At 40.4% G+C, this 27,685-nt stretch overlaps 1 protein-coding gene across 1 annotated transcript in view; it reads left to right on the top strand.

The window, feature by feature from the left end:
* LOC138646080 (dynein axonemal heavy chain 11-like) overlaps positions 1–27,685 on the top strand; it is a 377,510-nt gene that overhangs the window by 28,439 nt on the left and 321,386 nt on the right. The window contains exons 9-17 of the mRNA XM_069735549.1: positions 1,649–1,765; positions 2,280–2,366; positions 3,965–4,123; positions 8,256–8,339; positions 20,085–20,243; positions 20,331–20,453; positions 21,634–21,756; positions 25,305–25,529; positions 26,209–26,300. Coding sequence (XP_069591650.1) covers positions 1,649–1,765; positions 2,280–2,366; positions 3,965–4,123; positions 8,256–8,339; positions 20,085–20,243; positions 20,331–20,453; positions 21,634–21,756; positions 25,305–25,529; positions 26,209–26,300 — 1,169 coding nt within the window. The remainder of the gene's footprint in view (positions 1–1,648; positions 1,766–2,279; positions 2,367–3,964; positions 4,124–8,255; positions 8,340–20,084; positions 20,244–20,330; positions 20,454–21,633; positions 21,757–25,304; positions 25,530–26,208; positions 26,301–27,685) is intronic.

Genomic DNA, 27,685 nt, shown 5'->3' with positions numbered 1-27,685 from the left:
ACTTACACAAGGACCCAAGAGGTAAGGGGGACACTCTTTCCTCCAAAGCCGGTGGAATTGTGCATTATGATGACTTACTGGAGGGTCCATAGATTGTTCTTGCACAGGGGCCTCTGCTATCTGTGTCCGCCACTGACTACTGTACTGAGGAACAGTGTAAAACTCTTGTGTGCAGGGAATCTATGAGCCTTGTGCATGGACGCCGTACAAATGCCTGCACTACGGGGCTGTAAGCAGTCTGTGTGCTGCCGTATGGCGCCTCAATACAGTGCTGCCATGTTGCAGTGCTTCTAACGTGGAGCGCAGCTATATGCTCTCAACTTTTTAATCCAAACCAACCCCCCTTGCCAAAAAAATCCCCAAACCCCATAGTTTGCATAAATGCAGTATGATCTTATTTCTGGTACAATGTGCAGTACAATGCACTTCTGTATTAATAAAAGTATTTCACTGAGTATTTATTTTCAAGAATTAATATTCCTATTTAATACAACCCAAGATCCCAGAATGCAAATTGTAAAGAAAACAGGAATGCAAAGATTTGAGAAATCGCAGCCATATTTTATTCATAACAGAACACGGACCAGATTATATATACATAGGAGTGTTTCTTTTCATTGCTATCTGGCCTGTGATGTTGAGATGACTGCAGAGAACAAGAAGTGTGAGTGTATTGTAAGAGTAGCTCAGTGACTGGTGTGAAAAATGAAAGATGCCTGCCAAAAAGTAGAAAATGTGTATAAAATATATTAACTTATCACTAGAGGACTAGTCAACCTGCCGCCATGTAGTCCTTCATATTCATGAGCTCTGTATAACCCCGCCCCCAACACTGATTGGTCGATTTCTACCTTTTGCAGCTTTCTGACTATGCACAGTGTACACAGAAAGCTGCCAATCAGTGGTGTGGGCGGAGTTATTCAGGGCTCAGCATTCAGAGAACTGCTAGATCTGCAGCAGATAAAACTGTGACTGTTTCAAAACTGCAGCAAGCAGCCCAGTAAGTGACATATCGCTGGAATCAGGGTCTCCTCCCTTAAATTATGCTGCTCTCAGACAGTATAACAAAAAACAAGTGATGGATTCCCTTTAAATACGAAGACATTTTCCGAGGATACATTTCACTCCAAGGTCTCATTCACACGTCTGATGTTCCCTGGTACGAAAAAAATGGTCCGATTATTCTGATCAGAGTTTGATCAGAGTATGGTCCGAGTGTAATCAGTTTTTCTCGCAACTGGAGAAAAAAAAAAAAAAAGTTTGTCCATTCTGTCTGTCTGTGAAAATTGGATGTCATCCGAGTACAGTCAGATTTTTTTCACGAACCAATTGACTTGTATTGCCCATTTTGATCAAAATCGGATATGACGCTGATCTGTCCCGCGGAAAATATCGGACATGTGTCCAACCTCATAGAATATCGCACTCGCACGAGAAAATCGAGCCATTAGGGATACATTCCAGTCTAGAAACATCGAGAATAATAACGATGACACTGAAAAATAAAAATATGTTCTTTTTCTTAACAATTTTTCATTTTTTTTTTTTTGTCGATACATGGCCCATGCTGCTGTAATCTTCAGTCCACATTATTGATTCTGACTGCAGAATAGACCCAGGTAAACTATCTGCTTCTTTCCATTCTTAGGAATTGCCAGAGAAGTGGAAAAATCTGAAAAAGATTGCATTCATAGTAAAGCATGAAGTGTCTCCTCTGCAGGCAAATGAAGTATCTGTTATCAGGAGGAAATGTGTCCTTTTCGAGGTGAGATCAGTTCTGTTCTCTGAAGCAAATGATTTTTTTCTCTTTTTTTTTTGTGTTCCGATAACAGGCTGCAGCTAAGCTTCACTGAACTGAGAAATTGTAAACTCTTAGAAAAAAAGGGTGTCTAAAGATAACAATTCAATGTTTCTTGGTAATGCACTCTCTGGATGGATCTGATAATTTAAAGCCCACTTCAGTAAAATGCTAGTGAAGCCCCGCGCGTCTTTTATCTTCAATTATGTCTAATCTTTTTCCAATTCAAACGCTGCATAACTCTTGTAAGATCAAAAACATAGATTTTAAATATTTTCATTCCGCAGGAGAGCATCACCTGCCAGATCCGCGTCATTAAAGCGTAATTAGTTTCCAAACGGTTCTTAACCTTTGAGTCGAGGAAGAAAAATATTTGATTTACAAGATGCGGAATTTTTGATTTTTGCAATGAAAACAATTGGGTGATATCCTTATGATTATAGATTGCGTCACTTCATTTATTTATTTTTTTCCCACCCAGGTTAAGCAGCATGAATTTAGAAATCGATTTAAAAATGAAATTATCTTCAAGTTTGATGCAGAAGATCCATACAAACATTTGGATAAGGTATTATATCTATTTTTTTTTCTTTTATGAAGTTTTAAATGGGTTCATAGAACAAATAACCTCCACACATCGTTATAGGAAACATCGTTTATATATTTTACAATTTATTTACATGTATTTTCATTTTTTTTTTTTTATTGAATTGAAAAATCGCAAACATTCAAAATTTTGCAACAGTGGTTTTTTTTATATATGCCCACAGAAGAACATATTACACTCCAGGGGAGCATCATAGGGGTGTATATGACTATACTCCAGGCGGGTGTTATTTTACAAGTTACAACGTGATTTTACACCAGGGGGTGTTATTTAATGACTTTACTCTGGTGGCGGTGGGGGAGTGGCTTTATTTAACCCCCTTAAGGACACATAACGTGCATATTTGGCATAAAAGTCTGATCTATCAAAATATCGTAACTACCACAAAATGGTATCAATAAAAATGTCAGTTTAAGGCACAAGAAACCTTTTGTTTTTTTCTTTTACGAGTTTTCCCCAAAATTTCCACTACTTAAATAAAACTATGCATATTTGGTCTGCGGCGCCTGCGCATTAAGTTTTTTTCGGGCATGCGCAGTTGCGCTGCCCTTCGTACTTACAACGCAGGCGCCAGGGACGATAATAAAGCAAGAGGAGGTGGCGCCCGGAGCGCACAGGCCCGGAGTGACGGCTGTGCTGCATCTGGCTTAGGAAGGAAAGACCCGCCTCCCTGGCAATTTCAGGGTATGAGGGGACACATTTTATAAGTGTTTATTTCTGTGTGTGCAGGCATCATAACTAAAAGAGCCACCTTGTCAGAATGCTGCATTAGTGCTGCACAAGGTGGCTCTTTTAGTTACAAACGCCTGAGGGGGGTGACAGGTTCCCTTTAAAAAAATATATATATTTTAAAGTGTATACTTATTCCTTTATTGGTTTACGATCTACCTGGCGTTTTACTTGTCTAGGACTAGTATGCTCTACAATAATGCTATAATAAAAGTATTATTTGACAAGATCAAAGGTTTTTTTAACTTTTTATTATTATTATTATTATTATACATTTTTATAGCGCCATTTATTCCATGGCGCTTTACATGTGAATACGGGGCAAATATAGACAAATACATTAAACATGACTTTTCAGTGTGATGGTATTTCTGAGATAGTAGCCTGAAAATCTGAAGAGGGCGAGACATTAAAATCTATAAAATGTAGTCTGTGTCAAATGTGACAAATGTTAGCACATTTTGCCTATAAAAAAAAAAAAAAAAGAAAAACGTGAAGCACGTACGGAACCTAACATTTGATATACAACTATTTTCTGGCTACTAGACAAAACCATATTCTGTATAGTCTTGGAAGAAGTGAGATATGAATTACTTCCACTCATCCGGAACATGTCTATGAAATTCCCAGCCACCGTTTGACAGTGTTGTAACTGTTAGTGTTAAGTAGGACTTCGGCAATCCGAGCAATGAATCATCCCCTGTAAATATAGTACAAGCACTTTCCGACATAGTCAAGTGTAACAGCAGATAATTCACACTTCTTGGAAACAAACTGTCACAACTGAGATGCGGCTTCTTTTGACGGAATGACTATATTCTTTTCTGTAGACCCACAGAAATATCTCAAGGCTGGAAGATGAGATGAGAAAACTGCAGGACACAGCAGACCTTTTTGAAGTCGGCATCCCAGAATATAAACAACTACGTCAGTGCCGGGCTGCCAGTATCTTACTGAAGTCTGTATGGGATATGGTAATATTTGTACGGGTAAGGTGAAACTAATGATTGGCATTTTTTGTGAAAAAATTAAAAAAGTGTTCAACTGAATCTCCAAAATTTTAGTATTATGCTTAAAATCGTCACAAGTTCAAAAGTTCCCAGTTTTTGCTCTTATTTTATTCCTGCCGCTTCCCAGAGTAATCATTTTTTTGTCTTTTTTTCAAATCCACCATACAGAGATATGAGTATTTTTATTTAATTATTTTTATGGTCTTGATAAGGAGGTGTGGCTCGCATGGTTCCTTGGGGGCGTATGTTAAGACTGTTCTGCATAATTACACTGAGTGCCACGCCCCTTGGTAAATACCGTAAAAATTAGCAATAAATAAAAAGTCTCATATCTCTGGAACCGTATGGTGAATTTTAAAAATGACAAAACTGGATTACTCAGGGGAAGAATGAAGATTGGTCACACGGACCAAACGTACGTGGGAAAAAGATTGCAGCATCTACTATTTTTTCCGTATTTTGGATGGGACTCCACTATTCAAATCTTTGGGTGTGCTAAAAAAAATGAATCCCATACGGATCATCCATATAACATTATGATTATCAACATTGAAAACTGTATTTGGTCTTGTAAATGTTATTAGCTGCTGATGTATTAAAACAGATGACAAAAATGATGAAAAAATTGTTTGGATTTTAAGGCTGAAAATCAGGCGATTTTTTTTTTTTTTATACGGTTGTGTGACCCACAATGGGATCACTTCATTTGCTCATATTTTATCATCCTCAATTAATAAACTGCATAGAAATAGTTGCTGCTGAGATTCTACTAAATTAGTTGACATCAACATGCTCTGGCCAATTACACACTGACGTTGATAAGTTTGGCTATTTGCTTTTCATCATTGCTATAATTGCATAGTCATTACCTTGGTGTGAAATTGCACCGACAGCAAGATTTTATATGTGACTAAGTTAACATGAGAAACAGCCAAACAAGGCCACAAAATTGATGTAAGCAGTTAAGATTATGGGAAAACAATCCATATCTTGTAGAATCAAACATGGATAATTTCTGTATGTAAAGCCCATCTGCTCAGAACTGCCAGAAACTGTTGGGACTCAGCTACACACATCTACTATTCAGTGTACTATAGCCAAAATTGGTCTTCATGAAAGAACTGTGGCCGAAATCCATACTGAAATCGAAACAAGGATGCACAAAAACATAGGAACTGGGATGCAGAAAAATGGCCACAGGTGTTATGTACTGATAAATTAAAACGTGAAATGTCTGTTTGTAACAGAAGGCAGTTTGTTCACTGAACGGCTAAGAGCGTTTCAATAATGGGTGTCTGCAGACAACAGTAAAGCATGGTGGAAGATACAAGTTTGTATCTGCACTTCAGCAAGTGGAGCTGTGAGTTAGGTCAGGATTAATGTGTCCTCAATGCTGAGAAATACAGTACAGACCAAAAGTTTGGACACACCTTCTCATTTAAAGATTTTTCTGTATTTTCATGACTAAGAAAATTGTACATTCACACTGAAGGCATCACAACTATGAATTAACACATGTGGAATTACATACTTAACAAAAACGTGTGAAACAACTGAAATTATGCCTTATATTCTAGGTTCTTCAGAGTAGCCCCTTTTTGCTTTGATGACTGCTTTGCACACTCTTGGCATTCTCTTGATGAGCTTTAAGAGGTAGTCACCGGGAATGGTTTTCACTTCACAGGTGTGACCTGTCAGGTTTAATAAGTGGGATTTCTTGCCTTATAAATGGGGTTGGGACCATCAGTTGTGTTGTGTAGAAGTCTGGTGGATACAAAGCTGATAGTCCTACTGAATAGACTGTTAGAATTTGTATTATGGCAAGAAAAAAACAGCTTAGTAAAGAAAAACAAGTGGCCATCATTACTTTAAGAAATGAAGGTCAGTCAGTCCGAAAAATTGTGCAAATTTTGAAAGTGTCCCCAAGTGCAGTGGCAAAAACCATCAAGCGCTATAAAGAAACTTGCTCACCTAATGACCGCCCCAGGAAAGGAAGACCAAGAGTCATCTCTGCTTCTGAGGATAAGTTTATCCGAGTCACCAGCCTCAGAAATTGCAAGTTAACAGCAGCTCAGATTAGAGACCAGGTCAATGCCGCACATAGTTCTAGCAGCAGACACATCTCTACAACAACTGTTAAGAGGAGACTTTGTACAGCAGGCCTTCATGGTAAAATAGCTGCTAGGAAACCACTGCTAAGGACAGGCAACAAGCAGAAGAGACTTGTTTGGGCTAAAGAACACAAGGAATGGACAATAGACCAGTGGAAATCTGTGCTTTGGTCTGATGAGTCCAAATTTGAGATCTTTGGTTCCAACCACCGTGTCTTTGTGCGACGCAGAAAAGGTGAACGGATGGACTCTACATGCCTGGTTCCCACCGTGAAGCATGGAGGAGGAGGTGTGATGGTGTGGGGGTGCTTTGCTTGTGACACTGTTGGGGATTTATTCAAAATTGAAGGCATACTGAACCAGCATGGCTATCACAGCATCTTGCAGCAGCAGGCTATTCTATCCGGTTTGCGTTTAGTTGGACGATCATTTATTTTTCAACAGGACAATGACCCCAAACACACCTCCAGGCTGTGTAAGGGCTATTTGACCAAGAAGGAGAGTGATGGGGTGCTACGCCAGATGACCTGGCCTCCACAGTCACCAGACCTGAACCCAATCGAGATGGTTTGGGGTGAGCTGGACCGCAGAGTGAAGGCAAAAGGGCCAACAAGTGCTAAGCATCTTTGGGAACTCCTTCAAGATTGTTGTAAGACCATTCCCGGTGACTACCTCTCGAAGCTCATCAAGAGAATGCCAAGAGTGTGCAAAGCAGTCATCAAAGTAAAAGGTGGCTACTTTGAAGAACCTAGAATATAAGACATAATTTCAGTTGTTTCACACTTTTTTGTTAAGTATATAATTCCACATGTGTTAATTCATAGTTTTGATGCCTTCAGTATGAATGTACAATTTTCATAGTCATGAAAATACAGAAAAATCTTTAAATGAGAAAGTGTGTCCAAACTTTTGATCTGTGTTGTACATCATGCAATACCATCAGGACAAGAATCCCAAACACACAGCCGATGTCATTAAGAACTGTGTTTAGCATAAAAGGAGAACAAAGAGTCTTGGAAGTGATGATGTGGCCCACTTAGAGCCCTGATCACAGCATCATCTTATATACACATGTCTGTAATATAGTAACCCAATGTCATAAAAGTTTGTCAATAATGTGACTAAAGAGTAAAGACCTCCATTCACATGACAGGAGACAAATATGGGCCGATAAATGGTTGCTAGTGATGAGCGAGTGTACTCGTTGCTCGGGTGGTATTTATGACGGAGATTTAGTTTTCATCGCCTCAGCTGAATGATTGACAGATATTACCCAGGCTAAGTACATGTGGGGGTTGCCTGGTTGCTAGGGAATCCCCACATGTAATCAAGCTGGATAGTATCTGTAAATCATTCAGTTGCCGGGATGGAAACTAAATCTCCGAGCAGTTACAAACACTCGGAGATCACCCGAGCGTGCTCGAGAAAACCCGAGCAACAAGTACACTCGCTCATCACTAATGGTTGCATGGCAGCAGGTAATGAACCATCCCATACTACATCGGCCATGTTGGATTTTTTCGCCCTCTTATACAGTCAGTGATTTTAACTTACAGAAAAAAATGGCAACATGCCCAATCAGCCTTGTGAACTATAACAAACATTTGTCTGTCGTCCAATAGTCAAAATGAACAATCATTCATTTGTCAGAGGCAGTCAATGGTTGTCCATTATGGTCTACATTTGCGCCATTTCTCTGATGTTCACGGGGACCTTAAGGAAGTAACATTTCTACCGTCTGCAAATGTACTGAAATCATTAAATTATTATAGTCAACAATCTACTTTCAATAACAGTGAGAACTTCCAACTCCTCTGAAATCTGGAGGTTTAAAAGATTTTATAGAGAATGTAAAAGTATCAATATGGAAAAATAATATTCACTGTAGTTCTATTAACACAGCGTGATTTTATATAACTATCGAGTGCAGAATATTACATGCCACATTGTGACATTTTCCCAGTTTCAAACAAAGTTGCAATTTTTGCTTTTTGCATTAGACAAGCATTAAGGACTGGATGAAAACGCCATGGAAACAGATAAATGTTGAACAAATGGATATGGAGTTGAGAAGATTTGCAAAGGTAAAGAAAGATGTTCCATTATTATCAATCATGTATGTAAAGGCATGATTTATGAGTATTTCATTCTTACTTGATTGCACTTAAAGACTAACAGTTGCTTTAATTATTATTTAATAAATCAATAGTCCATGTGAAAATAAGAAACTTTGAAATATATGTTATTGAAACACCAAAAATTAGCCATAGCAAAATTATTATATACGTGCAATATGCACATGTTGGTATTATTATTATTTATTGTTATAGCGCCATTTATTCCATGGCGCTTTACATGTGAGGAGGGGTATACATAATAAAAAAAAGTACAATAATCTTAATACAAGTCACAACTGGTACAGGAGGAATGAGGACCCTGCCCGTGAAGGCTCACAATCTACAAGGGATGGGTGAGGATACAGTAGGTGAGGGTAGAGCTGGTCACGGAGCGGTTTGGTTGATCGGTGGTTACTGCAGGTTAAAGGCTTGTCGGAAGAGGTGAGTCTTCAGGCTCTTTTTGAAGGTTTCAATGGTAGGCGAGAGTCTGATGTGTTGTGGTAGAGGGTTCCAGAGTAGGGGTGGTACATGAGAGAAATCTTGTATACGATTGTGGGAAGAGGAGATAAGAGGGGAGTAGAGAAGGAGATCTTGTGAGGATTGGAGGTTGCGTGTAGGTAAGTACCGGGAGACGAGGTCACAGATGTATGGAGGAGACAGGTTGTGGATGGCTTTGTATGTCATGGTTAGGGTTTTGTACTGGAGTCTCTGGGCAACGGGGAGCCAGTGAAGGGATTGACAGAGGGGAGGAGCTGGGGAATAGCGGGGGGACAGGTGGGTTTGCATCTTGAATTTGTTGAAATGTAATTGAATCCATTCTTCCCTCTACCCGTGAAATGTTCCCTGTGCAATTGGCTGCAACACATTCCCTAGGCGTAATTGATCCAACCCCCTTGCTTAGTGGCTGACGAGATGTTCTTAACTTCTTATCCTGAAATTATGTGCCCTTTTTTCTTCACACAAACATTGGACCATTGTGCCCAAAGAGTTCTATTTTAACCTCATCAGTACACAATATTGTTTCCAATATGCATCAGGCTTGTTTAGATGTTTTGCATACTTCTGACACTGAATTTTATGCTGAGGACGCAGGTGAGGTTTTCTTCTGATGACTCTTCCACTCTTCCATGAAGGACATATTTGTGAAGGTGTCTCTGAACAGAAGAACAATGTACCACAACACTAGTGTCTTACAACTCTTTCTGAAGGTCTTTTGCAGTCAAGTGGGTGTTCTGATTGGCCTCTGTAGCAATCCTACGAGCAGCCCTCACTAAAATTTTGCTTGGTGTTCCAGACCTTATCTTTACCTCCACTGTTCCTGTTAACTGCCATTTCTTAATTACATTTCAAACTATGGAAAGGGCAACTTGAAATCGCTTTGCTATCTTTTTATAGCCTTCTCCTGCTTTGTGAGTCTCTACTATTTTCATTTTCAGAGTGCTAGGCAGCTGCTTAGAAGAACTCCTGGCTGCAGTTTTTTTTGGAAAAAGGTTAGAGAGGCTGGATTTTTATAAAGCTTTGAAATTCCCATTGTCTGTCCTTTCCGAACGATGATAGTGAACAAGCCATAACCCTAACAGGCTAATTAGGGTCTGAAACATTGGTCAAAGTTATATGGGCAGACAAATCTTCAATCAGCCCGTTTTCTTTTTTGTAATTCTTAAAGTGTAATTTTTTTTTTGCCTAAAATACAAAGGAAATGTGTCCTCTTTAACTTTAGTCTTTTTAGAGATCATTTAATTTTCATCTTGCTTAACTGTTTACACTAACAGTAATTTTGACCGGGGTGCCCAAACTCTTACATGTCATATAGGCTCTATTCACACCACTTAGGATTATGCAGTATCAATTGTTCTTTTTCTAAAAAAAATACTCAACTGTAGACAATAAATTTATGCAATCGCCTGCCAATAGAGTTGTTTACGTCGATCATTGGTTTTCATTGGAAAAAAAAGTCTATGTGTATTGAATGCCATGGTAGATTATACTTGTCAATACTAGAGATAAGGGGATGCGACAAAATTCGAATTCACCAAACCGCGAAGATTTTCCTAAGAAATTCAATTCACAGCAAAGTTCTTTTCCACTAATTGAATGTTCTTTATCATGATCTGAGGTCTCTACAGACCTCCAAAGCATGATAAATACAGGATGTAAAAAACAAGCAAAAATAATAATAATGATTATGGGTTTTTCTACCTGCAACTCATAGGCGTTATAGGTTTTTTTAATATGTGCACATTCTGCCAATATTTTTTTATCCTATTTGATTTTAACTACTTTCCTTTGATGGTGGAGAACATCTCTTTTTGGACCATTGAAAGCTATTTGACCTGGAAGTCAGACCAGCGAATCCTGTCTACACAGGAGTGGTGAGCAGAATTTACAATTTTTCATTTTTTTTGTAAAAAGCGTAATATTCACTTCACTGCTCACCGCTCACCTGCTGAATCTACTGCTCACTGTCCACCTTCCAATCTTCCTGGATGGCGGGCAGTGAGCAGACAGATCGGCCAGACGAGTGAGCGGTGATGAGAGCATTAGTTTGGTTTTTTTTTTAACCTTTTGCTGGCCCTCTATGGTTCAGCAAGAGAGTGGCAAGTTGTCTACCACTTTGCAAAAAAAAATTTGAAACATATGGAAAAAACATTTGTAAAAGAAAAATAACATTTTTATGAATCACAAAAAATCTCTATTCTGGAAAATATGGCTTTTTGTAAAATGTATACTGTCAAAAACAGTATATAGCTTTTATAGGGAATATGTAATCAGAAAATGTAAACTATTTTTGTTATTATTTGTATTTAAAAAGAGAAACTTGTATTTTTAAAATTTTCATTATCACTATATTAAAAAAACATATGCAGTTTTCACACTGGCTACTAGGCCTAATACTAAATTCCAACTTCCTGTCCTGTACAGATAACTTTTCAGCAGTCTCATTATCATCACAGACAAGATAATAGTGAAAGGCAACAGTTCAAAAATATGTAAGGCCATGTCACAGGATAACAGTGAGAAACTTTTTGTGTCCAACTTTCCAACTAAATATGATGGAAAGAGAGCCTGAAGCTGACCATAGGCAAGTGACAAGTGTCCGTCGAGAACTCATTAAGATGACAAGGACATTTTTAGAGGAGATTCAACTTCCTTCAGGGACTTTAATGCAGGGATGCACAACTCCAGTCCTCATGAGCCACCAACAGGTCATGTTTCCAGGATTTCTTTAGCATTTCACAAGGTATTGGAATCATCACCTGTGCAAGTGATGGCATTATCACATGTGAAATACTAAGGAAATCCTGAAAACATGCACTGTTGGTGGCTCATGAGGACTGGAGTTGTGCACCCCTGCTTTAAAGGCATTTTTATTTACAGAGTGGAGAAACAGAAAAGAATAGGAAAGCAAAATTGCTATGTAATATCTTGCATTGCCACACAAAATGAGTTGGATGTATTGGTGCAATGAGATTTAATATGGCTCACAGGAAGTATTTTTTCCTATGTCAAAAAATGAAGGTAGGAGAAGTTTGAAACCCAAATAGCTGATTTTACAACATAAATGCTTAATCACTAGTGAATAAACGTGCTCAAATAAGGTGTTATCTGAGCATGCTCGGGTGCTAACCGAGTGTCTTTGGCATGCTGGAAAAATATGTTTGAGTCCCTGTGGCTGCATGTCTCGTGGCCGTTCGACAGCTGCAACACATGCAGTAATTTCCTAACAACAGGAAATCCCTGCATGGGTTGTACCTATTGAACAACCAGGCAGACATGGGGACTCAGAACATATTATTTGAGCACGCCGGAGTCACTCTGCTAGCACCCGAGCATGCTCAGATAACGCCTTATCTGAGCACATTTGCTCATTGCTAGTAATTACTGAACATAAAAACATTTAAAAACTAATAACAAAATGGGTAAATACCCTGTAATAAGTAAAATAGAACTCTTTGGGCACAATGGTCCAATGTTTGTGTGAAGATAAAAGGGCACATAATTTCAGGATAAGAACATCTCGTCAGCCACTAAGCAAGGGGGTTGGATCAATTACGCCTAGGGAATGTGTTGCAGCAAATTGCACGGGGAACATTTCACGGGTAGAGGGAAGAATGGATTCAATTACATTTCAACAAATTCTTGATGCAAACATAACACCATCTATAAAAAATCCTGAAGTTTAAAAGAGGATGGTTTCTGCAAATGGATAATGATCCTAAACACACATCATAATCCACAATAGACGACCTGAAAAAGTGCAAGCTGAAGGTTTTACAATGGCCCTCACAGTCCCCTGATCTGAACGTTATGGAAAATCTGTGGTTAGACCTCAAAATAGCAGTGCATGCAAGACGACTCAGGCATCTCGCAGGACTGGAAGAATTTTCCAAGGAAGAATGGATGAAACTCCCTCAAACAAGAATTGAAAGACTCTTGGCTGGATGCAAGAACTACGATACTTGCAAAAGGGGGTGCTACTAGGTACTAGCCATTTTTCTTTGTCAAATTTTTATAAATGTAAGAGATAAAATATAATATATATATTACAAAGAAAATATGTCATCTTTAACTTTAGGCCTTTTAGAGATCATTTCATCTGCAACTTTCTTAACTGTTCACAATAACAGTAATTTTGAGCAGGGGTTTCCAAACTTTTACTTGTCACTGTATGTATGCCTTTGATTATGTTCTTTATGGAGGGGGTGCAGTTGTAGCACTTATACCTGGGTCCTGGTGCCAGATGGAGCCTATGTGCATGTCACAATATGGTATGAAATATCATAAGTTAGTTTTCTTGCTAGCCTGCGTGGGCTAAGCCCCTCTTCTTGGAGTGATGCTGCAACAGTTTGTAGCTTCAAATTCCTTCCCTTTCACTCAGCCAAGAGCTGCTTTGCCAATGTATGGGGGAAGAGAGGTTTTATTGCCGAAAGGAATTTACGACTAGGCTCAAATCTCCTCTAGCAGAGAACTGCAGAGAACTGTTTAAAATTTTCCAGAAATCCATGAGAGTCTTTGTTCTGTTATTGTAAGATACTAGGCAAACGATTTAAGCTAGAAATAGGAAAAATATATATTCTTTACACCCCTCGGTGGATCTATTCACCACGTAAAACCTGAGCTTCTAGCTCCATCTAGTAAAGAAGTAGGGTTTTCTCTGTAAATATGTATCCCAGATAGGACATATTTGATCTCATTAGAATGCTCACGTTAATCCGAGATGAATGATGAGTTTGTTAGGACTATGACATGTTTTGTAGCGGAGTTATCGAAATTAGATATAGATTAGAAAAAATGAGTTAACTGAAGAGGTAGGAGGGACGAGGTGATCCAACCCCTTTCTGGGATGTTACAGGCTTAAGCTATAACTGTCTGCACACATCCCCAGCTTCCTTCTTGTCCTATTTTCCTGGAAGAGCTGAGTACATCCCATGAGCTCGGACGTATGGAAAACTGCCCTAGCCTGGGTGCCTGCCATGCTTTGAACATGTGAGTGTTATCTTTTCTCCTGTTCTAAACCGTACCCTAAGTCTTCTGAAGGGAAATACGCTACTGTTGTGTTGGGTTAGCTTCGGACCCGTTTAATTGAAGCTGGTGGCGGTGATACCGTGTGCAGGCTTTTGGGGTGCTGCTGTAGCGACTGCGGCGTTGATAATTATTGTTCCTGCCTAAGTGGGAGTAGTTATCGCGTCGCTGCAGCGTGCCCAATAGCCAGTACATAGCAGGCAGCCTGTCTGGCGACTAATTAACCTAGGTGCAGTACCTAATCTGACCTGAGAGTAAGGGGGGCGCCAGAGAGCTGCAAGTGTTAAGTGGAACTGTAAGCGGGATATACATAAATCCCTGCAGTTCGTGGTATATAGAAAAGCAGTGGGATGCCTAAAATAAGCCCCTGCTGTAAACTAAGAGGTCAATAGCCTTGTGTGTGGTTTTTCATCACATCGTGGAGTGGAGGGATAACTAAGATAAGCCCCCCCTGCACATGTGATAGCCGTCTGTTGGCCTAAAGTCACCTCAATCCGTGACGTAGGGGTGACGGTCACGGTGTGAATCCTGACCAATTGGTGACAGCGGTCAGGGGATTCCTGACAGTGCACACAGCCATTTTCTCTCCTTCCTAGAAGATGGTCCGATTATGCTGATCAGACTCTGACCAGACTTTAATCAGATTTTGATCAGAGTTGGATCAGTTGTTCTCGAATATGGAGAGAAAAAAGTTTCTCCATCTTCTCCATTATGTCAGTGCGTGAAAATCGAACTGCACTCGGATGATATCCTTGTGTGGCAGAAGGTTTGACACGGACCCATAAACTTACGTCTGAAACTTGGATCAAAATTGTATGTGTCATTCATTTTTTTCCTCGGACTCAAAGAAAGAAAATCAGTCAGGTGAATATCCCCATAGAGTAACATGGGCAATCTTCTTGTGCACGAGCCCTAAGATCCTTTCAGCCACATAAGAAGACACCAGTATAATAAATGTCACATAGGAGGTGGAGGCTGTGTTACAGAATATGCATTCGAGTGCAGGAGCTTCAGGTTATGTCACCGGTTAATTATAAGGCTCAGCACATCCCCATGTCTCTGACAGGTAGCTATATGAACTAAGTCATCTATTCTACCAGATCCCACTGCGTATGGCGTGCAATTCATAGGATCCAATTCAATGAGACAATCTGACATTCAGATTGACTGACAGCAATAGTTGGTTATAAGTTCATTATACTAATTGTGAATTTTGACTGTGACACATGACAGATACTATCACAATATGTAGATTTCAAGTACAAAAGGCATTTGTGTTACTGAGATTTGTTCCAATGATATGAACAAATATAAAAGTTTCTTGCTGCACATTCCTTTGAACACCTCTCATTCTTTCTGAGAATTAATCATTAAACATTCATCAATTCCGTCACTATAGGACTTTGTATCTATGAGAAAACTAAAGTTCAAGTAAGAAGATGCTGAAAATTCTCTCTTTAAAGGGAAGCTATATAATTTCTTGTGACACTTCAATCTTTATAAAGAGTGTTTCAAAGAAGTGGCACTTAACAATTATGTGAAAAGATCCACTTATAGCCTTCTTGTACTAATTAGATGGTAATTATTTGTAGATTTTTAGGTTCAGGTGATGAAAAGAATGTAACATAGTAACATAGTAACATAGTTAGTAAGGCCGAAAAAAGACATTTGTCCATCCAGTTCAGCCTATATTCCATCATAATAAATCCCCAGATCTACGTCCTTCTACAGAACCTAATAATTGTATGATACAATATTGTTCTGCTCCAGGAAGACATCCAGGCCTCTCTTGAACCCCTCGACTGAGTTCGCCATCACCACCTCCTCAGGCAAGCAATTCCAGATTCTCACTGCCCTAACAGTAAAGAATCCTCTTCTATGTTGGTGGAAAAACCTTCTCTCCTCCAGACGCAAAGAATGCCCCCTTGTGCCTGTCACCTTCCTTGGTATAAACAGATCCTCAGCGAGATATTTGTATTGTCCCCTTATATACTTATACATGGTTATTAGATCGCCCCTCAGTCGTCTTTTTTCTAGACTAAATAATCCTAATTTCGCTAATCTATCTGGGTATTGTAGTTCTCCCATCCCCTTTATTAATTTTGTTGCCCTCCTTTGTACTCTCTCTAGTTCCATTATATCCTTCCTGAGCACCGGTGCCCAAAACTGGACACAGTACTCCATGTGCGGTCTAACTAGGGATTTGTACAGAGGCAGTATAATGCTCTCATCATGTGTATCCAGACCTCTTTTAATGCACCCCATGATCCTGTTTGCCTTGGCAGCTGCTGCCTGGCACTGGCTGCTCCAGGTAAGTTTATCATTAACTAGGATCCCCAAGTCCTTCTCCCTGTCAGATTTACCCAGTGGTTTCCCATTCAGTGTGTAATGGTGACATTGATTCCTTCTTCCCATGTGTATAACCTTACATTTATCATTGTTAAACCTCATCTGCCACCTTTCAGCCCAAGTTTCCAACTTATCCAGATCCATCTGCCATTGGTCATTGTGCCATTGGTGTTAATACTGTATAGCCTGAGAGCATTGATTCTGGTAATTACATCGAAGGAGGGTTACAGAAGTTGTAGATTATACAGGCAATGTTTGTTTACTGTTCAATTTTCAGTAAGTGAACACCAACAGATGGCACATTGGTTATCCAAACCAGTGACTGAATGATCTGTGGTTTGAAATGGTCTAAAGGTACCTTCACACTGAACAACTTTCCAACGAGAACGACAGCGATCCGTGACGTTGCAGCGTCCTGGATAGCGATCTCGTTGTGTTTGACACGCAGCAGCGATCAGGATACCGCTGTGACATCGCTGGTCGTCGCTGAAAGTCCGGAACTTTATTTGGTCGTCAGGTCGGCGTGGTTCATCATGTTTGACAGCAAAAGCAACGATGCCTGCAATGTTTTTTCATGGAGCAACAACCAGCGAGAATGATAAGTACATCACTGGATCGCTCCTGAATCGCTCAGCTGTTGCAGGTGTTTGACGTCTCCTAGCGACCTAAACAGCGACGCTGCAGCGATCGGCTCGTTGTCTATATCGCTGCAGCGTCGCTTAATGTGACGGTACCTTTATCCATCAAGGAGACCCTCATCAATGGTGGGAAGAAAACATCTCCTTGCCCACAAATGTCTCGCAAGAGAGCCATGCACTGGTAATGTCTTCTGAATAGGTATCTAAGGGTAGGATCTCCCTTAGTGGCCAACCACATGGTTGAGACACAGTTATGGCTTTTAAATACATTATTGGAAATTTAGTTTAAAGTAGTTGTCCACTACTAGGACAACCCCTTCTCATTCTGAGTTTTTGCCCCCCATTAAAATAAAAACACTCATCTCCCGTGTCCGTTCTCTTCCAGTGGTGTCGGCATTTGCATTTCCGCAACTCACGTGAGGTTGTTAAGTCTCCTGAGCCGTGTGCTCAGTCAGTGTCGGTATCAATGTCCCTGTCTTTGGACGTGTAAGTAATCATGAGAAAGTGAGCTGCCAGTCTTGACTAAGAGCTGTGAACGCTCTAAACACTTAGACCCAGCCTTGCTATGGTATTTTAATATCTTTTCACAACTTTTCCTTTTTAATTATGTTAATAAGTGTGATGTTTTATATACAGTATGTTTGCGGTTGCTGGATTTTCTCTCCTTATCCATGGTTTCCCAGCTCAGGAGCAAAAATGATGCCTCTGTGGACCGAACCCTCATTAAGGGTGCTCTTCACACCAGTGAGGTGATGTTAGTTCATTATTCTCCCATGCTCATTAGATGGCTGTCAAATGAACGATACTTCAGCCAAATGTTTGGCCGACAGCCATCTCAGCCATCTTTCCTTCACACGGAAGTGATTCATTGGTCAAGCGTTCCTATATTCTCTATGATGGAGCTGCTAACAGACATTTCTGGTGGTCGCTTATCTTCGGGAGAACAATGAGATCGTTAGCCAGAAATCTTTGCTTCACCAACAGATGGTCTTTGTACGTATCTTTGTTTGCCCGACTACATCATACACATGTCCAATTACGTTGTAGAAATATATTTTAGATTAAGACATATATTTTCGATAAATAGTAAACAAAAAAACACACATTATGCCATGAATGATATTATCAGATATGCCCGATCGTTCTTTCAGATGAATATGAACGTTCGCTGCATAAAAGTCAATGACTTGCCACTTAAAAATCCAAATGTCGAATGGTCAATTTGGTTGAAATCGTCTACTTTGTACAACTTTGGTCTAATGTGTGTGGGGGCCTTTACACCGATTAGGTGCAACCGAAGCAGGCTGTTTGTAGATGAGTTTCTGGCTTGACTTTTATTCCTGGTTATGTTTGAAGGCTCGATAAAGGGTCAGATATTGATTCATAGGACAGCCGTCTCACCTAGGTGCTACTTCGCAAAATAGACTTATTTGTTTTGCAAGAAAGCTAATTTGCTAATTTTGCTCCCATGGAGAATTTCCTGTAAGGGTGCTTTCACACTACATTCTTCACTACGTTCAGTGGTCCAGTCAGGGCTTATGTCTAAACTTCCTGCAAAACATGATTTGGGCGTATGCACCATACAAACACAGGGAGAACGTACAGATGCACTGCATTCTTCGCCACATGCAGTGTTCCTGTTGGGGCTAACGTTTGAACATCCCCCCAAAACGAGATTTTAGCACATGCCCTACTGGCCCATTTGCTATAATGGTGCAAACTTAAAGGTACCTTCACACTAAACGATATCGCTAGCGATCCGTGACATTGCAGCATCCTGGCTAGCGATATCGTTTAGTTTGACACGCAGCAGCGATCAGAATCCTGCTGTGATGTCGTTGGTCGGGGCTACAAGGCCAGAACTTTATTTGGTCGCTGGCTCTCCCGCTGACATCGCTGAATCGGCGTGTGTGACACCGATTCAGCGATGTCTTCGCTGGTAACCAGGGTAAACATCGGGTTACTAAGCGCAGGGCCGCGCTTAGTAACCCGATGTTTACCCTGGTTACCATTCTAAAAGTAAAAAAAACAAACGCTTCATACTTACCTTCCGCTGTCTGTACTCCGGCGGAGGACTAAACGACGCTGCAGCGATCCAGACAACGATCCGGATCGCTGCAGCGTCGCTGTTTGGTCGCTGGAGAGCTGTCACACAGATAGCTCTCCAGCGACCAACGATGCCGGTAACCAGGGTAAACATCGGGTTACTAAGCGCAGGACCGCGCTTAGTAACCCGATGTTTACCCTGGTTACCATCCTAAAAGTAAAAAAAAACAAACGCTTCATACTTACCTTCGGCTGTCTGTCCTCGGCGCTGTGCTTCTCTGTACTGGCTGTGAGCACAGCGGCCGGAAAGCAGAGCGGTGACGTCACCGCTCTGCTTTCCGGCCGCTGTGCTTACACAGGGCAGAGAAGCAGAGCGACGAGGGACAGACAGCTGAAGGTAAGTATGAAGCGTTTTTTTTTTTTACTTTTAGGATGGTATCCAGGGTAAACATCGGGTTACTAATAGCGGCCCTGCGCTTAGTAACCCGATGTTTACCCTGGTTACCAGCGAAGACATCGCTGAATCGGTGTCACACACGCCGATTCAGCGATGTCAGCGGGAGTCCAGCGACCAAAGAAAGTGCTGGCCCTCTAGCCCCGACCAACGACATCACAGCAGGATTCTGATCACTGCTGCGTGTCAAACTGAACGATATCGCTAGCGAGGACGCTGCAACGTCACGGATCGCTAGCGATATCGTTTAGTGTGAAGGTACCTTTTCACCTTGTGCTCTATCATGCATAATTGTTGGGCGTATACACCTACTGGAGGTAGATACTCAGACGCAGATTGTGAGCCCTAAAGGGGGCAGTGATGATTATGTCTGTAAAGCGCTGTGGAATATGATGGCGCTGTAGAAAAAAGTAGTATATAAAAAAAAATGACATGTTACGTTATTTTTCTTGAGATGTTTCGTATTGAGAAAGAAGTAAGGTTAGGACACTTCAGTTGCTACAATGGAAAATGGAATTAGTCAATATATACAAAACTAAAGAATATTAGTTCTAAAAAATTCCATGCTCAGGCCTCGCAATTCAGCTATCGGCTTTTCTTAGTCAAGGTCCTACTGCAGAACATTTCTTATGCATGCTGCAATGTCTACTACACATTCTTCGAATGATTATTGCATATTTATGTGGCTCTTATCATTTTTAGGAAATGAAGACCCTTGATAAAGAGATAAGAACATGGGATGTTTATTTGGGCTTGGAGTCTACTGTTAAAAATCTAATAACAAGTCTGAGAGCAGTAAACGAGCTGCAGAACCCTGCAGTCAGGAAGAGACACTGGTTGCAGTTAATGAGCAAGACGGGGGTTTGTGTCGATCAGTTCTTCATGTTCTTCTACAGATATGATAAACCTGACACCTATTGACTTAATGTTATGTGTTTTCTTTTCAAGGTGAGGTTTATAATGAATGAAAAGACCGTTCTTGGGGATCTCCTGGCCCTGCAACTACATAGGGTGGAGGACGAGGTGAAGAACATTGTGGACAAGGCAGTGAAGGAGATGGCAATAGAAAAGGTGAGTCTTCTTTTAAGGGGAGTGATGTAATGGTTTCACAATAAACATCATAATTTTGAGGTGATGGGTCAGATTTATTAAGGATGATGGCGTTCCATATACTCCTCTGAAAAAAAGGTTGTTGGATTAAACTGTGCCTAATGTATTAAGAGGTGTGTGCATTTTTAGGTATTTTGTTTGCATTTTGGATTGTCAGAAAGTCAATAAATGAAATCCATATCTGCAGTAGGCTTAAAGATTAGATATTAGAAAAAGCTTTTTGACAGTGAGGGTAGTCAATGAGTGCAACAGGCTGCCATGAGACGTGGTGAGTTCTCCTTCAATGGAAGTCTTCAAACAGAGGCTGGACAGACATCTGTCTGAGATGGTTTAGTGAATCTTGCATTGAGCAGGGGGTTGGACATGATGACCCCCGGAGGTCCCTTCCAACTCTAATGTTCTAGGATTCTATGAAATCTGTCTGGCAGTTGTTGGCTGTGCCCCCTACAGATAAACCACACCTGCTTTCAACAGGTACAAAAAGCGAACATTTTGCAACCTTTTTAAACTTATTTTTACATAACTTGTAATTTATTTGAGGGTCAGTTTTCTTCCAAAACTGGTGTGCCCTAATTCCTAAATGTAATCAAACACGAGTAATTGCAATTTCAACAATTTTTCCCATATGAAATTCCTTTGTCAAGCAATACACATAAGATAAACTTTTGTACAGTTTGCAATTTTTTTGAACATTTTTCTAATGCACAATTTTTTACTTTTTAGTTATCAGTTCTAAAAAACAGTGTAACCTAATTTACAAATTTGGCCAATTATTGGAAGACTGCAACTCCAAATCCCTAAATCTTTTTCACCATATGAAAACATTGTTCAATTTTGAAGCAAATCATGGGTTTCTTGGCGTCACCAAAAAGTCTTAGAATAACACTTTAGCCAGCAGTAGCAGGCAGAGCGGGTTTCTCAGAGAGTATTAGTAAAGCTGAAATAATAGAGTAGGACTGATAATCTAATTTTCAATGTTCTTTATTACAATACTTTCCTTTCCGTATTGATATCCGGGACTATATTTGGAGGTGGCTTCCATAATCTTGGAAATCCAATACAATGCTCTGAAAGAAATGCTTTTGATATTTTGCAGTGCCTGATATGATGAAGTTTTCATTCCTCTATATTTATTGCTCAGGTTCTTGTTGAGATTAACCATACGTGGAGCACAATGCAGTTTTCTTATGAGAAGCATCTGGCAACTGGAACACCACTGTTAAAATCCGATGAGAATCTGATAGAGACACTTGAAGACAATCAGGTGAATTTGATATGCATTCCATATTCTCTTTGTGCAAACCTTGAAAATAAAATATTATTTTAAAATACGGCTCAATCTAAACTTTGGAGCTTATATGATGCATTTGAAGATTCTATGATCAGCAATTCAGAAGGACTCACAGTCCAAGTACATCTTCAATTAGTGTAGCTTAACCCAGCACCACAGTATCTACCATTCTATACAAAATTCACAATAAATAGAAGTGTTGGCAGATTAGCAGCACATTTGCATATATACAATGAACTGTCCCATTTCTCATGTACTGTACTAGATATCAACTATTTTTTTTACTATTTTTTACTTTTTGAGTGGTTAAGTTTTCTTCATCAGCATTCTGCTAGCACTATAGGAGTTGAAACTTCCTTTCTCCTCTTTTCACAGGTTACTTTGCTCCTGCCATCATCTAATGTTTACTTGCCCTAAACTAAAAGCATGCCCCTGTTATGTCTATATGCAGACTGACAAACAGGAGAATTAGAGCAGAGTCAAAGACCCCACCCTACTTCCTGTAGGGAGACAAAGACCCTCCCCTACTTCCTGTAAAGAGTCAAATCCCTTCCCTACTTCCTGTAGAAAGTCAAAGACCCCCTACTTCCTGTAAGGAGGCAAAGACCCTCCCCTACTTCTTGTAGAGTCAAATACCCTCCCCTACTTCCTGTAGAAAGTCAAAGAACCTCCTACTTCCTGTAGGGAGCAAAAGACCATTTCTTACTTCATGTAGAGAAACAAAGACCCTCCCCTACTTCCTGTAGAGTGACAAAGACCCTCCCCTAATTCCTGTAGCATCAAATACCCTCCCCCACTTCATGTAGAGAGTTAAAGACCCCCTTACTTCCTGTAGAGAGTCAAAGACCCTCTCCTACTTCCAGTAGAGACAAAGACCCTCTTATACTTCTTGCAGAGTGACAGACTCTCCCCTACTTCCTATAGAGAGACAAAGACCCTCCTCTACTTCCTGTGGAGAGACAAAGACCCTCCCCTACTTCCTGTGGAGAGACAAAGGCACTCCCTTACTTTCTGTAGAGATAAAAAGACCCTCCTCTACTTCCTTCAGATAAGAGACAAAGACCCTCCTCTACTTCCTGTAGAGAGACAAAGACACTCCGCTACTTCCTATAGAGTGACAAAGACCCTCCTCTACTTCCTGTAGAGAGACAGCTTCTCCCTTACTTTCTGTAGAGACAAAGATGCTCCCCTACTTCCTGTAGAGAGACAAAGACCCTCCCTTACTTCCTGTAGAGAGAAAAAGATCCTCCACTACTTCCTGTGGATAAAAGACAAAGACCCTCCTCTACTTCCTGTAGAGAGACAAATAGACTACTCTACTTCCTATAGAGAGACAAAGACCCTCTACTTTGTGTAGAGAGACAGCTTCTCCCTTACTTCCTGTAGAGAGACAAATACACTGCCCAACTTCCTGTAGAGACAAAGACCGTCCCCTACTTCCTGTAGAAATAAAAAGACCCTCCCCTACTTCCTATGGATAAGAGACAAAGACCCTCCTCTACTTCCTGTAGAGAGACAACGACACTCCGCTAATTCCTGTAGAGAGACAAAGACCCTCCCCTACTTCCTGTAATTATTTGCAGAGGTTCTAGAAATGTATGCAATTGTCTATCAAATCATGCAACTTTTTTTGGATGTGACTATCAAATATATCTGAGCATGAGATACTGCAGATAAAGTGAGCAGACTTTTTTAAACTTTAAGTTTAGCGTCCTTTTAAAGTGCACCTACACCTATGACTATAATTTTACATCCAATGACTGTGGATTTCAATCTATATAAAATGCATTAGGTTTGCTCAATAAAACTTGGCAACAATAAGGCTACACATAATATCAAATCAAAATTTATCAGCATTTACAAAAATTTGTTTGTCCTCCGCTCCCAAAGTAAATAAATATGATTAATAAGCCACTACTCTGGTTATATATTGGAAGCTATTGCTGCTGGCCATTTTTCAGAAAACTACTTTATTCTGTGTAATTTTGAAGCGTACTGCTGAACAATAAATGAAAGAAAAGTTTGCTTTTTTTTAAGAAAAAAAAAGTGACTGCGTCTGGAGCTTTCGTAAAAATATGGTAATTTTATGAAGGCGCTCGGACCCAGCTGTGACGCTTGACAACATGCATAAAGTGCAGGGACACTTATGAGAAAGTGCTTGCCTGTGGTGCCTTATTCCTTAAGTATGTCCAACTGCTTCGGCTCCTGTTTAGTTTGAATAAAGAATCAAGAATCAGAGCAAAGTTGCTGGGCTGATGGTTTGGAGCTGAATACAGCCATCAGTTCCATTGTGAGGAGCTGCTTTGAACAAATGAGTGTGGTTTTTAAGCATTTAGCATTTTTCACTTGTTTTGCAGTTTTCCTTTTTTAGTGCACAATTTCTCTCTTGAACGCTACACTATTCATAGGTCCCAGAACACAGAAAATGGACCTCTGTCATCAGCAATTCAATACAACCCTAATTTCAGTTTCGTTTACATCAGTAGGGGGTATCTTGTTGACTTTGGCAAAGTCCAGACTTGCTTGTATTAAAAGAGAACTTTTGTGCAGGAATGAGCGACAATGTCTTGGTTTTGTTTAAGTTTCCTGGATTTGTAGTTCATTACAGTAATGTCTCTGCTTTCTTCAAGGAACCAAATGCTGTATTTATAAGCAAATTTTCATACCTGAGTCTTCTGTACTCACAGAATGAAATTATTGAAAGATTAATGCTGTGTGGAGAGGCAAGGGGGGTATATAGAAATCATGGGGCTCCATAGAAAAAGTCTGAATCCCCCTTCAAAAAAATAATTATTCTGAGGGTCAGTTAGGTTCATGGTGCATAGGCGCAGTCTCAAAAGATAATGCTTTTAAAGACAGATAAGCGGCAACTATATTGCAGCACGCATACACAAATTACCCCTACTGATGCCCCTTATCGTTCCCACCCACTATGATCCCCCTTTACTGTCCCCATTCAGAATGACTTTCCCACAGTAAATTTCTGCACACAATTTGCCCCCCACAGTACCCTCTACATCCACAGTATAATTCCCCAAAGTCCTTCCCCTAGACATTATGATGACCCCACAGTGCCTGCAGCATAGTATAATGCTCCCACAGTGCTTTCAGCATAGAAAAATGCCCCCACAGTGCCTCCCAGCACAGAAGAATGTTCATATTGTTGAAATTAGGACCCCACATAGGGTGCTGGGACCTGTTGTCAAATGTGGTACCAAGCACCACCTCAGCTCACGGGCTCCATAATGGCCACGTTATCTACCGTCATGGGCAGAAAAAGTCATTCATCTACCCTGCATATTGACTTAAGAACAATACTATTAAAAATGTTAAACATTCCAAGATCTTCATTAAATATGTGGCCATGGGTTATTGCAAAGATGTGGCTGTAAATCCTTTCTGCCTCCCCGGAGAGACGAAGTATGTGAATTAGAAAAGTTGAACCTTGCCTAAGACAACGAAAGTTAGAGTCCCTTCTAGAGGAAACAACAAACACTGACATTGTTGATTTCTTTTTGCAGGTTCAGTTACAAAACATTTTAATGAGCAAATATGTGGAATTCTTCTCGGTGGAAGTTAGCAGATGGCAAAAGAAATTAATGGTAGCTGATATGGTTATATCGGTTTGGCTAGAAGTGCAGAAAACTTGGGCGCACTTGCAAAGTATATTTGCCAACTCAGAAGATATTAGGAAGCAACTTCCAGAGGATGCCAGGAGATTTGAGGGGATTGACTTAGATTTCAAGGTATATCACTCTCAATAAGTTTACTGTGTGTGTATTATAAATGGTGGTCTTCAAAGAATAGAGGGGGCCAAGGGAAGCTCAAAATGGGCATATCAATATGTTGTCCTATTTTTGCTGTCCAGGACAAAAAGGCTTGATGTTTGTTTCCCCCTCCATGACTATTTCTGTGAACTTTAGTCCAACTCTCTATCTTCTTGTTGCAGTTCCTTCAGACAGGGGTGTCCTGCATAGGTTTTCGCCACCAAACCATAAGGATAATAAGATCAATCAGTGCTGTGAACCTTCTCTCCAGTAAAATTCATACCACTGCATGGTTTAGATGTGTAATATTTATACTCTTGAGTGTAGCTTACCCTGGGCCCCTCTTTCTTTACCCATACAACAACTAAACTGAAAAAAGTCCCAACTATCTGCTCCTCACAAATTTCTCCTAGACTTTTGGCCACAGATGCTACAAAGATTGCCTACCACAGATGCCCCCTGACTTCTTTAACTTGGACAACATTGATGGTTGACCTGGTGCAGAAGTACCGTTTGCCCCACGATAAAAGTATCCCTGACATAAATATTATACATTATTGTTGTTGCGTTTGGGGTCTAAAATGGAATATACAAGTGAAATATACTATAGGTAACATATATGAAGAGATCTTTGATAAAGTCTATGTATTGGATTTAGGAATTAATGGACAGTATCGTCAGCACCAACATAGTCATTGATGTCACAAGTGAGGCGGGATTGCTGGAAAAGTTGGAGGCTCTTCAGAAAAGGTTTGCAATCATTACTGAAAAACTGTAATTAATTAAACCTGTAATGATTAGAGCGGAGTATACAGATTCGCAGGACACTCGTCCAGTGGTTACATTGGTAGTCCGTGGCTGTTGGACGAGAGCACTGCAAAATTCCTTCTACCCATCATCATCCCTGATACCTCTTCTGATCATTAGGCCTGGGAATGTCGTTATTGCAGCGTGAGGCATGCATGATGTCGCGCCGGGCCTGCTAATTAGAAAAGGCCAGCAGGTAGGAGAGTTCTGGTCTGGCGGTTAAAAACTACTGACCATGGCCACTTGATTAGGGTCCTGCAAATCTTTTTGCTCAGCTCTAGTTATGATCACTGGTTGCGAAAGTTCATTATGGTCAATAATTCCATCTTTTACTTCTTCCTTTCTTCTATATGTCAAAATTAAAACATCGGAGGTCTGGTGACTCTTGTGAATTTTCTTTAGATCTTGACTGTGTATATGAACCTTGTACAATGACTCACAGAGTTCTCATTTGTATTAAAGGGAACCTGTCACCCCGTTTTTTCAGATTGAGATAAAAATACTGTTAAATAGGGCCTGCACTGTGCGTTACAATAGTGTATGTAGTGTACCCTGATTCCCCACCTATGCTGCGAAATACATTACCAAAGTCGCCGTTTTCGCCTGTCAATCAGGCAGGTCAGGTCAGGTGGGCGTGGTGACATCGCTGTTTCTTCCCCAGCTTTCCGTTGGTGGCGTAGTGGTGTGCGCATGTCCAAGTGCCGAATCCACTGCGCGCACGTGAAGAAACAGCGCGCGATCTGCGCTATTACCCTTGTCATCGGTGGGGGCGGCCATCTTCCTGGGGTCGCGCGTGCGCAGATGGAGTGCTCTGCTGCACGGGGCTTCAGGAAAATGGCCGCGGGATGCCGCGCGTGCGCAGATGAGATCGCGGCGGCCATTTTACTGAAGCCGAGATGCAAAAGGTGGCTACTTTGAAGAACCTAGAATATAAGGCATAATTTCAGTTGTTTAACACTTTTTTGTTAAGTATATAATTCCACATGTGTTAATTCATAGTTTTGATGCCTTCAGTGTGAATGTACAATTTTCATAGTCAAGAAAATACAGAAAAATCTTTAAATGAGAAGGTGTGTCCAAACTTTTGGTCTGTACTGTACATCATTACTGAACTATTGCTGTATACAGTACAGGGTGGCTATTTATATGGATACACCTAAATAAAATGGGAAGGTGTGTCCAAACTTTTGGTCTGTACTGTATATAGCAAAAATCATAGTCTGCTTTGAAACCCAGCTGCAGGTACTTAATAGTCCCCTTAGTAGACTTGAAGCTGACATTGTCCTATCACCTGTGCTACACATACCAGGGCTTCAGCTCTACTATGT

The sequence above is a fragment of the Ranitomeya imitator genome, chromosome 7 (assembly GCF_032444005.1).
Source record: "Ranitomeya imitator isolate aRanImi1 chromosome 7, aRanImi1.pri, whole genome shotgun sequence".
In the NCBI taxonomy this organism is placed as follows: domain Eukaryota; kingdom Metazoa; phylum Chordata; class Amphibia; order Anura; family Dendrobatidae; genus Ranitomeya; species Ranitomeya imitator.
The sequence above is the reverse complement of the archived record's forward strand: the minus strand, read 5'-3'. Positions and strand labels throughout refer to the sequence as shown.